A 12,751-nucleotide genomic window follows, 5' to 3' on the forward strand; every position below is an offset into this window, starting at 1 on the left:
TATGCTCGTTGAGCTGTACTATTAATATATTTTGATTGTTTGGGGGGGAAATCGGGGAATGACACTTGACAAACACTTTGGTTTCTCTTGTACATATTCAGTACTTTTACAGGTTTGTTGACACTTATGCTTTGCAGATCATATTGTTGGATATGTCAGCAATAACTTGGGCAGCTAATGAATGTCACTGAAGCTGTAGATTCCTCTGTCTACCATGTTCCATCCCAGTGCACAACTGACGCAGCCTCACCACCCCCCGTCTTGTGGCTCCGTGTCACATTAAAAAAAAAAAAAAAAAAGGTCATTTCTACATTTCTCCTCATTGGTTTCTGGAAAGAGAATTACCCGAAAGCCCCTCCTTTTTTAATATCACTCTGTCAATCTTGAGGCAAAGTAGTATTTAAATCATTATTTAACTCTGATTTTTCAAAGGTTTTATTTTCCATATTCCTAATATTCACCATCACCTTACAGACATGTCCCAACATATTCCTTGGAGCACTTTATCTATCCACAGTAGGCGTACATGTTCACTTGCACATCTGTTAATTCTTTTACAGTGTAAGAGTCTGTGGGGACTGAAAACAACCTTTTACTGTGTGCCAAAAACTGCCCTTTGACCCTCTGTGCTCCTGTCGGAGTTTAGGGTAAAAGTTCAGGACTCTTGTTGACCTGGATAATACTACTACAGCCCTGGTGTATTTGACTGCATCTTACCTCAACTGTGCTCAATGGCTTCACTGTGCAAATGTACATGTGCATGGGTGTGTGTTCTCGCTGTCCGTGTAACCAGTGTCTCTGTCTCTGCTGGAATGTGTGTGTGTCAGAGGCCCTTTTCTGTCCTCTTTTTTGTTTTGTTTTTTGGTTTCGTTTGTTAGTTTCTTTGTAACCGAGAGCTTCCACGGTGTTGTTTTCACGGCCGGACCTCTCGCCTGGTATCGACTGCTTCCATAACTTTCCAGTCTGAATGTTGTGCATCAAGAAAGGGGGGGGAGGCTTGTCAGCTAACATGGTGGGAAAATCATCCACGTTACACGTTTTGTCCTTGTTTAAACACGATTCATCACAAGTTTGGAGGGGAACGGTGTTGCGTGGTCGCCACCTTGTCTACCAAAGTCTTGGAGAAGATTTATGGCACAAACACAGAATCCTGGCTAAGATTGTAGTGTTTTGACAACGTCTTTGACATTTAAAGGTTTACTCTGTGCCAGGTGGGCTAATTTCAGGAAGGGCTTAATGAGAGCAGCTTGTGTCACTGGAAGTTTTGTGGCATTATTGTGTGTATTTCACTTCGTCTTCAACTCTGTTCTGCTGATTCAGTAGATGTAGAAGTGCCCTTATCCTGTACCTCTCTCTCTCAACTCCTGTCTGTCAGACATGCTTGTGCATTTCCTTCACCGTCCGTGCACGTGCTCATTGTAAGCTGTAACACTGGAGTTCACTCAAGTTTGAAGTACCTTTTTTTTTTTGTAATTGTTTCTAGCACAGCCGTGCTTCGCTCTAAGACTGCTGTTTCACAGTGGACTGTTAAAATACGTATGTCAGAAGTGATTAGTGAGTTCAAGTTTGGACTTGGTTTGGACCGGGGACAACAAAGTGCTCCTCCTCCTCCTCCTCCTCCTCTGCTGGAGAAACCCGCTGAAATAACAGTCTGATTAGTTTTTAAGTTTTGCTGTAGCATTCTTCTCGAGTGGGTTAAACACAAAGACCGCAGACATGTCTGAGTTGCAAAGTTGCTTTAAAAAAAAAAAAAAGTGGTTTTCTTGTTTGCCTGTCCTATAGACCTTGTCATGGGTTTGCTTGCAATGCAATTGCAATTGTTTTTTGTTTTGTTTTGTTTTATATTACAACTAACAGTATGGTATTTTTCTAATGTCTAAATGAATAACGTGTACATCGTCACTGTCATTTTGTATATCTGCCCCCTCTGCTCTCTTTAAAAACTCGTAGTGCCCTTAAGCAAACACCCAGCCGTTGCTTCTTCCGTTAGTGGGAGGCATTTTGCTTACTCTCTGTTGCTCCACAGCGTTGGGTCGATGGATTGATGTTTGTGCTGAGCCGCTTTAGGACACTCTTTGGTTGTCTTGTTAAATGAGGGATCCTAAAGCACTGCTAGTGCTGGGGGAGAAGCAGTGTTAAAAACATGCGTTAATGACACACAGAAGTAAACAATGACCAATATGCAAGAGGAATGACGAAACACACACACACACACTACTGCTGTACAGGGAGGTTTTGGTTCAGTTTGCGTACATGTAATCACTGAGATAGACAAAACTATCATCAATGGATTTGTATTTTATTTTTGAGCTTATTATATCTTAAATGTCACCCTGGTCAGTTTTTGTCTTTTTTTTGTTTTTCTTTTCTTTTTTTTCTTTTTTTTCATTGGACAGTTGTAATATTTGCAAGTTGTGGTCTGTGTAGTCGAAATGATTCTTTATGTAGTGCAGGAAAACACGTCTTAAAAGTCATTTGTAATTTATTGGATTACTTTCTATGAAGTTCTATAGAGGAAAATTGAGGTTTAATTATTTTTATTAAACATATTCTTCTGACTATCCATAAAGATTGTCTTCGCCTGGTGCTTTCTCTTAGGCCTTGTTCAAGAAAGTTTTTTTTGTCGCTTTGTTATCTGACAACTTTTCTTATATCTGTGCACTTTCCGATCCATTTACTGCCCTTTCACTTCTTTTTTTTTACATCAAAAAGCTTGAATTATACACCAAAGAGCAGAAATATTATTGGTTAATTCAGGAAGTAAAAAAGTACTATAGCTTTCCAGTGAATCTTGATTGTTTCTAGTGTCGCATCAGTGTTAAAATTTTAATATATTCTTACTCTCTTTTCTTAGCAAAGCCTCAACAAATACACGTTGGTACAGTAACAGTAACATTAGGTTATAACAGAGGGTTAAAAATATCCCCTACTGTAAGTCCTCCATTCTTCCTCTTGGTGGTGCTCTGTGTAAGTCGAAGTCACCACCAACCAGGCACAGATGACAAGTTTGGGCATGTCTCTCCTGACAAAGGCCATTGAGCTGAACTTCCTCAATCTGCAGAGCAGCAGGTTGCCTGCTTTGAACCCTGCTGCACCTCCTTACTCCTCATTTCCACACTTAAAGACTTAAAGAGGAGTCTTGGATACGAGAGGAGCCTCAGTCAGGATCCTGAATCTGCACCTCAGCCTCGGTAAGTGATCGGCCTCTGATGTCTAGTGCTAGAGTTGCTTCAAAGTAATAAGTCCGATGACCGTTTCCTTTAAAAAGATCAATCTAACATCTGTAACTAACCCACTATTCACATTCGATAAATGAATATGTATCGTAGGCAGACTTTTGATGCACTGAACAGTTTTCAGAGGTGAGCGAAACAGTCACATTTAAATGTTTCCCACGTGTGTGAAAGTGAAAGCAAGGCCTAGTTTAATGCAACTTCTGTTGGTAACAAGAAAAAAAAAAAGGGAAACAGGAAGTGGGTGTGACCCAAATGAAGGAGTCACAGATAACACAATATTTAACAGCAGCTAAAGAGTTTGGGATTTATATGAGTAAAAAAAAAAAAAACACCCGAACAAACATGGAGGAGGAAGAGGAGTAGGACGAAGTGTGGGGGTCAGTGTTTGAGACCTGCAGCTGTGTGACACATGTCACTGAGTTGGATGATGTGTTCAAAGCCTTTTCCTATCATGCGCCAACAGGAAGCGCATGAGGTCAACGTCAACAGAGTTGCATGGAAATGGCTGCATGTTGTACTGGATGTTTTCCTCTTTTTCAGCTGGTTCAGTCCTATTTTTGTTGGTTTTTGTTTTAAATAGATCAAGCAAAGACTGAATGAAACACAAGTGTGTCTATACTTTGTGATATCTGCTCTCTCTCCTCATGGACCAGGCTGCAGTCAGTGTCAGGCCCACCCCCCCTGTTATGTCTCCCGAGTAATAAAAAAAAAAAAAAAGCAGCTGTTTCATGTGAGATGAATGTGTAGCACATTTTGTGATGTCTCATTGAGGACTTGTCCTTTTCTAAATGTGCCACTGTTCCGTCTTCATTTAGGGGACTTTGCAGCGAGGGAGAAAAAGAAATCCTTCACCTCAGCTCAACCTCAAAACAGAAGGTAATTTAATAAAGTGGAACTGAGCCTCCGTTTATCTTGACCATTAAAATAAACGTCACAATTGGATTATGAAGTATTTCCAAATGGATACAGTGACTGTAGCATTTCAAAAAAAAATCTTCCCGAGACAGAATTCGGTACTTTATATTGAAAATGCCGTCTTTGCTGGACAGAGATAAAAAGATAATATCAGTCAAACAAACTTAAAAAGGTTCATTTGACACAATTGCATGCTTTATTTCTTTATTTATTCATGCAGTTAAATGTCACATGTGGTAAGGATTATAGGAACAGAGTCTTTTATTCATGCCGGACAGGGAACATGGGCGTTCACACGCGTAAGTGATGACCTATAACTGCGTTATTATGAAAGTGGGGGGAAATTATACACGACCCAAGCAAATGAATTCAATAAATGAATATGATATACTTGTTATTGGTGTTATAAGTTGTCAGTAATGTCAGTAACTTCCAGGAATGTCTTGTGGAACTACCGCGGCCTATAGATTTGTAATTTTGTCTCAAAAGAGGACAAACTGAATATAATCTGTTTGTGTTACAGATGCACTAATGAAAAAAACAGGCTAGTTTGGCTCTTTTGCACTAATTGTCGACTTATATGTGTATTTTTTATCACAGTGTATTGTGCGGTTGTTACTTCTACCCATGTTTCATTTGTTTCAGTTGTTTGTTTTCATTGTCTCATGTGAGCTTTTATGCCTTTTATTTATTCTGTCTTTTATTCATTATTCTTGTACAGCACATTGTGGTTGTTTTTTTTTAAAAGTGCTCTACAAATAAAGTTGCATTGGACTGAATCGGATATTTACAGTACACACATTAATGAGTAACGTATTAATGAGTGTGTGTGTCTTCCCTGAAAAGGTCACACTATGTCGTGAGTAATGTTGCACAAATGCCACGGTTCTGTTGTCATTTAACTTTATTATTTTTTTAGATGGAAGAAGAAGATATGACACATTTTTTTTACCACCAATGTTTTATGAATTGTTGAACATTGATCACTGACTCTGTCTCTCTCTCTCTCTCTCTCTCTTTTTTAACCTGTAGGTTCCCATTCCTTGCTTTAACTCTCTCTCTCTCTCTCTCTCTCTCTCTCTGTGAGTGTGAGGGTCACCATGGCAACTGTGCCACAGAAGCAAAGGTTTGGCCCCAGTGACCGCCTGCTCGCTATGTTTAGGTTAGCGCTGCCGTCTCACTGTGTTACTCATGCTGCGTGTTGTCTGTGTCGCTGATGTAATCACCACACTGCACTGTAACACAACACTTCATCCCGTTTGACACGTTTGACATTTATAATGTGGTCTTTTTCTTATCGTAAAAGACATAAAGGGATGTGTCTGCACAAACAATAGTTTCACAACCACTTGAGAAGGTTTTCTGTGCAGTTGTGTGGCCTTTGTTTTTTGTTGGTTTTTTTTTGTTTCTTTTACTGCTTCTCAATTGCTCTCCTGTACATCTGTTTCAGGACATGCTCCACAAATCCAACTGAGGACATTAAAGCAAGGCTGAAACTCATGCTGCACACATTTCTGCTCCACCACAGGGACATTTTAGGCGACGAGAAGACCAAAGGTACACTAACATATTTAGTGTTTGAACAGTGGGATGGGGGGGTAGTTAAATGTTGGCGGATGAAGGCATAATGTGGGGCTTTCGTGGCAGTTAACGGCACCACATGCCTTATGTTCGACATATCTGGAGGACAAATAATCACAGGCTTTACAGTGTTATTCATCTGCAGCCCAGATTTAGTCTGATTTTTTTTCTATATATATATATATATATATATATATATATGATGTGCTTTTATAATTTGCAGTAATTAGTCATTAAATTCAAAACAGACCACGATGCTCACTTGTTTCATGTCTTTGAATAATCCCTGACTCCTCCGCAGCAATACCTTAAATCCCTCTGTGATTAGAATACCAGGCCTGTTAGAGTTGTTTTTTTAATGATCGACATTTAAGCCCTTGTTGCTGACACATGTCACCTTTAATCCATGTGATATTGTTCACAGAGTTGGGAGTAAAGTGCTGCTGGGAGGCAGGCTTCTGGTATTACAAGATCCTAGAGAACCTGATCTGTCAGGAGCAGCAGAGGCGGCCTAACTGTGACATCTCAGTAAGTGTGCACACTCCCCTCCTGTGGACACATGTGGAAGTGCTGACATCAAGGTCGTGTTACCACGTGGGGGCGCTATAGGAGCGTTACTGTAAGAGGTGCAAGCCTGTGTCATCCTACGGGCTTGCACTGACTTCTTCTGATTTGGTCTGGTATATAAAACACTTGTGCATGTTGTTTGTTGCAGGTCGTCTTGGAGACTGACCTTGTGCAGTCCTGTCTGGTGGCCTGTTGTCTGGAGATCAGCGTGTGTTCAAACCGTCTCCCGTGTGATTTACCTCTGCTGCTGCAGATCTTGAAGATGGAGTCCTATCACTTCTGGAGGGTTTGTGTCCAAGCTTGTGCGCTTGATATAAGTTGTATGTGTGCATATGCTTTCAGGTTTCATACATGCACCTCACTTATAGCACTATGGTAATGTCTCAGTTTCTGGGAGAAGTGCCATAAAACCTTCCAGAGGTGTGAGAAGTGGCATTCTCCAAGTCAACAGCACAACAACAACATCGTACTATGAGAGTGAAGTGTCTCAGTAGCTGAATAAATAGACTTTAAAAACAAGCACACAATCTATCACACAATCAATGTACTAAATCTTTATAATGATTTAATTTGAGTGGGTAGTGTATAAAGAGCAACAGATGAGTGAGAGGAGTGAAAAAAACACACAGAAGCAACATAATATATCATATCCAGAGTTCAACAAACATTATAAATCATAAAGGTCCATAAATCCTCCTCAAACAAACACTCAAGATGAGAAAACAATGGATGTCATAACTCTTTAAAAAAATATGTCCCCTGTCATCGTTCTACCGGCAAAAATCCTGTAACTTGATTCCAAAAGGGTAGAACTCTTTTCTTAGCAAAATATGATATTGCAACTATAACTCTAGATTTTCGATTCAAAGCTCAGAGTGACCTCATTTAAAACATAATAATGATAATAATGATGATAACTTTAATTTGAAACATCCAAACGCTTTAAGTTCACATGTATCATGCAATGAGACACATTAACCTCACCATGGACAATCCATTATTGACACAATATATATAACATCTAATAATTCAGTTATTTAACTGCTTTATCCTTGCCAGTCCATCTCAGGGCCGGGGCCGAACTAATCTTGATAAAAAATAATACAAAACAGAAAATGTCCCTTTGTCATAATTGGGCATTACAAGAATGTAGGAGTTCAAGGCAATAAGAGCTACAAGTAGGAGCTAATATTGATTATATGAACGGAAGATGAAGATGATTCACTTGTGTGACAGACGAGAGGGCTGTTCCGCCTTTGTCTGACCTTTCCTTTTCCGTGTGTGTGTGTTTGTGTGTGTGTGGCACAGGTGATTGAACTAGTGCTGCGGGCCGAGGTAGGTCTGCCTCACACCGTCATGAGACACCTTTTCCAAGTGGAAGAGAAAGTTGTGGAAGCCTTGGCCTGGACCAGCAACTCACTGCTGTGGGAAGAAGTCAGAGCCAGTGCAGACAATTTCCCTACCTGCCAACAGGTTTGCAATCCCATAAAAACACTCTTTATGGTTTATTTTCGACATCATTCTCAATGTTTTCCATCCCACAGTGTGACCTTGTAATTGATCTTCATTAAAAACATCTAAAATGCATGCGACCTTGATGTAGAATTGTGTATCGTCTGCAGGTGATGCCTCCTGCACAGCTTGAGGATCCAAACGCCACAGACTTGCAACCCGACCCAAATCCTCAAGGAGGTATTCACTCTAAACTGTTGTAGTTCACCCCAATAAGGTTATGTTTTTGATTGATTCCAAGATTCACGAAATCACCCATTAATATGAGGGGCCGCATAGGCCATAATTCCTTTTTACCTCACACATACACAATTTTACCTCTCACATACGCTCTTTTAGCTCTTACATTCACTTTTTTTAGCTCTTACATTCACTATTTTTGGCTCTCACATACACTTTTTTAGCTCTCACATTCACTTTTTTTAGCTCTCACATTCACTATTTTTGGCTCTTACATACACTTTTTTTAGCTCTCACATTCACTTTTTTTTAGCTCTCACATTCACTATTTTTGGCTCTCACATACACAATTTTACCTCTCACATTCACAATTTTACCTCTCACATACACAAAACACCTCTCACATACACTCTTTTAGCTCTTACATTCACTTTTCTTTTAGCTCTCATATTCGCTGTTTTTGGCTCTCACATACACTTTTTTTTAGCTCTTACGTTCACTTTTTTTTAGCTCTCACATTCACTATTGTTGGCTCTCACATTCACAATTTTACCTCTCACATACACTCTTTTAGCTCTTACATTCACTTTTTTTTAGCTCTTACGTTCGGGGGTTGGATATTGGATGTTAGGGGTTGGATATTGGATGTTGCCAGATGTTGGGGTCATAGTAGCACTGTCTTGCCCGACTTAACTGACATTGTTCTCCCTCAGGTGTAAACAGGTCTCAGAGAAGCAGCCCCCTTCACCTGTTTGCTCGCAAGGTCAGCTGATCTATCGCCTCATCACTTCTTGTATGTATCATAACACGGTGCTGTGTTCATGTTTCATGTCTTGCTCTCTCTCTTCTCTGCCTCAGGTCTACAGCCTGATGAGCAGGCGTCTGAGGCAGCTGTGCTCCACACTGAAAGTGCCCGATGACTTGCGGCTGAAGATCTGGACCTGTTTCGAGTTCTCGCTGGTCAACTGCACTCACCTCATGGTGGACCGTCACCTGGATCAACTGCTCATGTGTGCCATCTACATCATAGCCAAGGTGGGCATTGATATACAGTATGGAAGAGAAGTCTTGGCTTTTGTATTGATCTCTCACGGATGTGGTGAACATGATGGCATAGGTTTAACATCAAGAACAGTAAACAGGAACTACAGCGGCTTATTATTATTAAGGGTCTGTTTGTAATTATATCTGTAAGAAGGCTTACCTGGACGTCTGAACGGGTAAACCAGAAAGAAGAAATGCAATGAAACGTCTGTATGACCAAATGAACCAAATTAAGCAATGACACCAAGTCTTTTTCATGAATCCCATTTATTAACCTTTGAATTGTGCTTTTTTGTTTTACAGATTACCAGGATGGAAATTTCCTTCAAATGTATCATGAAGTGCTACAAGTCGCAGCCCCATACCAGCAGAAGTGTAGGGTTTATTCCTGCCATCTCTTCAGTAAATACATAGATTAGCCTTTAATGAATAAAAAGTAGATAATGTTGTTGTTTTTTTAAATTTATCACTTACTTTGTTTCGTCAGAAGAAGTTGACATTTGAACGTCCTAGATTGTTTGCATGTTTAAGAAATGTACTCTATTTTGTGGATATCTTTGACATATTGGTGAAGTAGAGTGGTTTAGCTCATAGACCTAACAACAGATTAAGACGATTTATTTACACCAGAGCCTCTACACCTCTACTATTTTTACTATTACTACTATTTTTGGGTTCATTTTTGACCAACAAATGCCTGTGTTGCTGTGCACCACGTGTCAGGTGTTCTTAATGGTTTGTGTCTGGGTTGTGTTTTACTGTAGAACAACAATAGTTTAGTGTCATTTTGTGAGGAGACTTTTTCTGTCCTCAGGTCTGCAAAGATGTGCTGATTTCAGGGCGACACGTGGACAACACTCCCCAAAGTAAGAACGCTTTCAGTAAAAACTAAACTTATCTACATGTGAAATTCATTCTCTGTATAGATTTATTAAACCAGCTCTAACAATTTAATTTAGCAACAGTTTAGATTTACTTTTTTACATTTAACTGAACCTCCTCTTTATACAGAATATCCACAATCAGCCATGAGTCAAGTACACTGTACTGTAGAGCTTCTGTACATCATTGCAATTTGACAGAATGCTAGTGGAGACAATGCAATCCCAACATTAGGAGTCATTTATTTCATGTATTCTATGGTTGATTGCAGACAGTGGAGACCACAACAACAGTCCACCGACTCCCGACTCACCAAGCGCACATTATCTAGGACCCATTCAGGAACGGAGGGGCAATCTTATCTACTTCTACAACCAGGCCTATGTGGCACAGATGCAGCACTTTGCCAAACAGTTTGCCCGCCCCTTTGGGGTAAGTGGATCTCTTTAGGCGTGTGAATTCTTGCTGATGTTTGACGGAGCTAAATAAAATGAGAAGAAAAGATGCCGAGGGCCACATGAAGCTAATTCGTGGAGATGATAATATACTGTAATACCGCACTTCCTTGTGTCACCCTTGGCAAGGATGTGATGACTTGTTTTTAGTTATTATTTCTGCATTTATTGTTTGTACTGTAATGTATTTGAACGCTGGTTTAATTGTCATTTTTTTTCATTTGTTTTGTTCTTTTACGCTTTTCAGATTCTAAACTATGCCTTGGCATTTCTGTGCTGTACTACACAGTGACATTAAAGTGCTGCAATCTTGATTTTTCTAACACGTACCTTGTACACAGGTCGATACTCCCCCTCTGTCTCCGTATCCTCGACAAAGGAACGCTTCTCATCGCAGACGCCAGCTGTCCAGTAGCCCCTCCATCTCTGTGTCGCCATATAACCGCGAAACCGCCTCGCCACAAGCGAGTGGGCTCTGCTACTACTTCAACAGGAGTCACCCGGAGGTCTGTGCTACGTAATGTTTTGTCGTCGTTGCCTCGAAAATTCTATCTCTTGAAGTGTGTGCACTCCTGATTGATGGAAGTGTTCCTTCCTGCTTTACACAGTGTCTGCGTGAGATCAACAACATGATCAAAACCGGCAGGTCACCTGCCAAGCGATGCTACGCGGTGGATGAAGACTGTCCTTCAGCAAAAAGGCCTCGTTTGGATGATCAGTCGGCCTGGCAGAGGCGACTCAGGGACGTGGTGGATGATCGCGCCGTGAGCGGGAACCAGGACCTCCACGGTTATAAAGCCTGAGCTGCAGGAGAATTAAGAGGCGTAGGACGTCTCACTTCCTGTAACAGCGATGTCAGGTGTCGGAGGAAAAAGTGCACAGCAGCTTTTTGTCTTTCTATCTGCCAAGAATTCAATTGGGTCAAGACCAACAACACTGTCCAGGTGTTTCCTTGACAAAGGCACTTAACCCGCAGCTCCACGGACACTGGTGGATGATGGTGGTTGCACTGGGCAGCTCCCCGCTGGACGCTGCTTTGTGAAAAATATAGGGCAAAGTGCTCGGTCAACTTTCTGTTAAAAAATAAATGCTGGACTGACAGCATAAATGAAAGAACTGTTAGTGTCTTTGACCTATATTTGACCTGATTCAGCATGACGAAATTCTAATTTGTTGAATGAAGTCTTTAACATTCATTATTGTTCTGTAATAAACACGTATTCTTGCACATCATGTGCATGACTCAGCCCCAACAGTAAAACCATCAGTGTTAACTTCAATGCTTTAGTATCTGTGTCTTCCTTTTGAAATGTACAGTACACTAAACAATGAATAATGTTACATGACATGACACTACTTATGTTTAACTGTTTCTTTCTTCTTGTGTCTTTTGAGTAAGTCACAAATACATGGAGACAGTTCACTGTATGTCATGTTTTCAAAGAGTCAAATATCAGCATTAACTCCAGCATCTGATAAGCAATCGAATAATCAAATATTCCTTTGAGAATGTGTCTTCATATTAGTTTGACGCGTTGTTCCCTAAAGTGTTCTCTCCGTTCTGTATGAAAATTAATAACACAAAGTACTCTGGAGGGAGTAGTTTATCACTCAGCGTTATGGCCTCACCCTGCTCTGTTCGCTTTTAACGAAGTAATTCTACTCCAATATCTACTGACCAACCAGAAAATAATTCACATTATTGACTATAATTTTCTGATTATCCATTTATGTTAGATTCAATCTTCATAGCTCTGTATTAACCAAAATCTGGTCCGTGTGTCTTTTTTTTCCCCCACCGTGTGTTCACTGATCCACTGGGTCAGTAAATTAAAATCTGCTCCGACAAAATAAAATCCATGAATTCCTTTGTGACTGAATGAAAGAGGAAACCACATCCACAGTAGGAACATAATTGGTAACCATGGCTGCCGTGTGACTGACACAAATCCCCCTCGCGTGTTTATCAGTAACCATGTTTTGGCATGCTGCTAAGTTAATTCTCAACCAGCGTTGCTTAGCAGTTGATTACAGAGTCAGTATGTGCTGCAGACAAAGGCTGGTAAAATAAAACCAACACACAGTCAGGTGCCCAAACTCAAAAGGAAGTCTCAATGTTGCCATAGCGAGCGAAAGCACCTTAGCCCACAACACCTATTACAGGTTTAAAGGTTTTGATCTGGACTCCCGTCAGAGTCTAACCAGCACATTACAGGCCCTGCGGATTCTGCCGAACTATGGGTTGCAGCACAAGCCGGGGGATCGCGGTCAAGGATCCCTCTGAAAAGCCTGAGGAAAGGCCAAAGACAGCCACCTCCACCATGGAGGCATCTGCGGAGGAAGCCAACGGAACAGCAGACGAAGAAAAGGATGAGAAAA

At 40.7% G+C, this 12,751-nt stretch overlaps 1 protein-coding gene across 1 annotated transcript; it reads left to right on the plus strand.

Annotated features, from left to right (window-relative positions):
* Window positions 1–3,172: 3,172 nt before the first annotated feature.
* LOC131459161 (retinoblastoma-like protein 2) lies at window positions 3,173–11,690 on the plus strand. Its single transcript, XM_058628641.1, has 14 exons — window positions 3,173–3,191; window positions 4,052–4,112; window positions 5,602–5,708; window positions 6,157–6,260; window positions 6,448–6,585; window positions 7,608–7,772; window positions 7,922–7,991; window positions 8,705–8,754; window positions 8,850–9,026; window positions 9,339–9,437; window positions 9,850–9,901; window positions 10,189–10,349; window positions 10,714–10,878; window positions 10,981–11,690. The coding sequence occupies exons 3-14, from the start codon at window positions 5,651–5,653 to the stop codon at window positions 11,173–11,175; spliced, it is 1,434 nt and encodes a 477-aa protein (XP_058484624.1). The 5' UTR covers window positions 3,173–3,191; window positions 4,052–4,112; window positions 5,602–5,650; the 3' UTR covers window positions 11,176–11,690.
* The last annotated feature ends 1,061 nt before the right edge of the window (window positions 11,691–12,751 follow it).

The sequence above is a fragment of the Solea solea genome, chromosome 5 (assembly GCF_958295425.1).
Source record: "Solea solea chromosome 5, fSolSol10.1, whole genome shotgun sequence".
NCBI lineage: Eukaryota > Metazoa > Chordata > Actinopteri > Pleuronectiformes > Soleidae > Solea > Solea solea.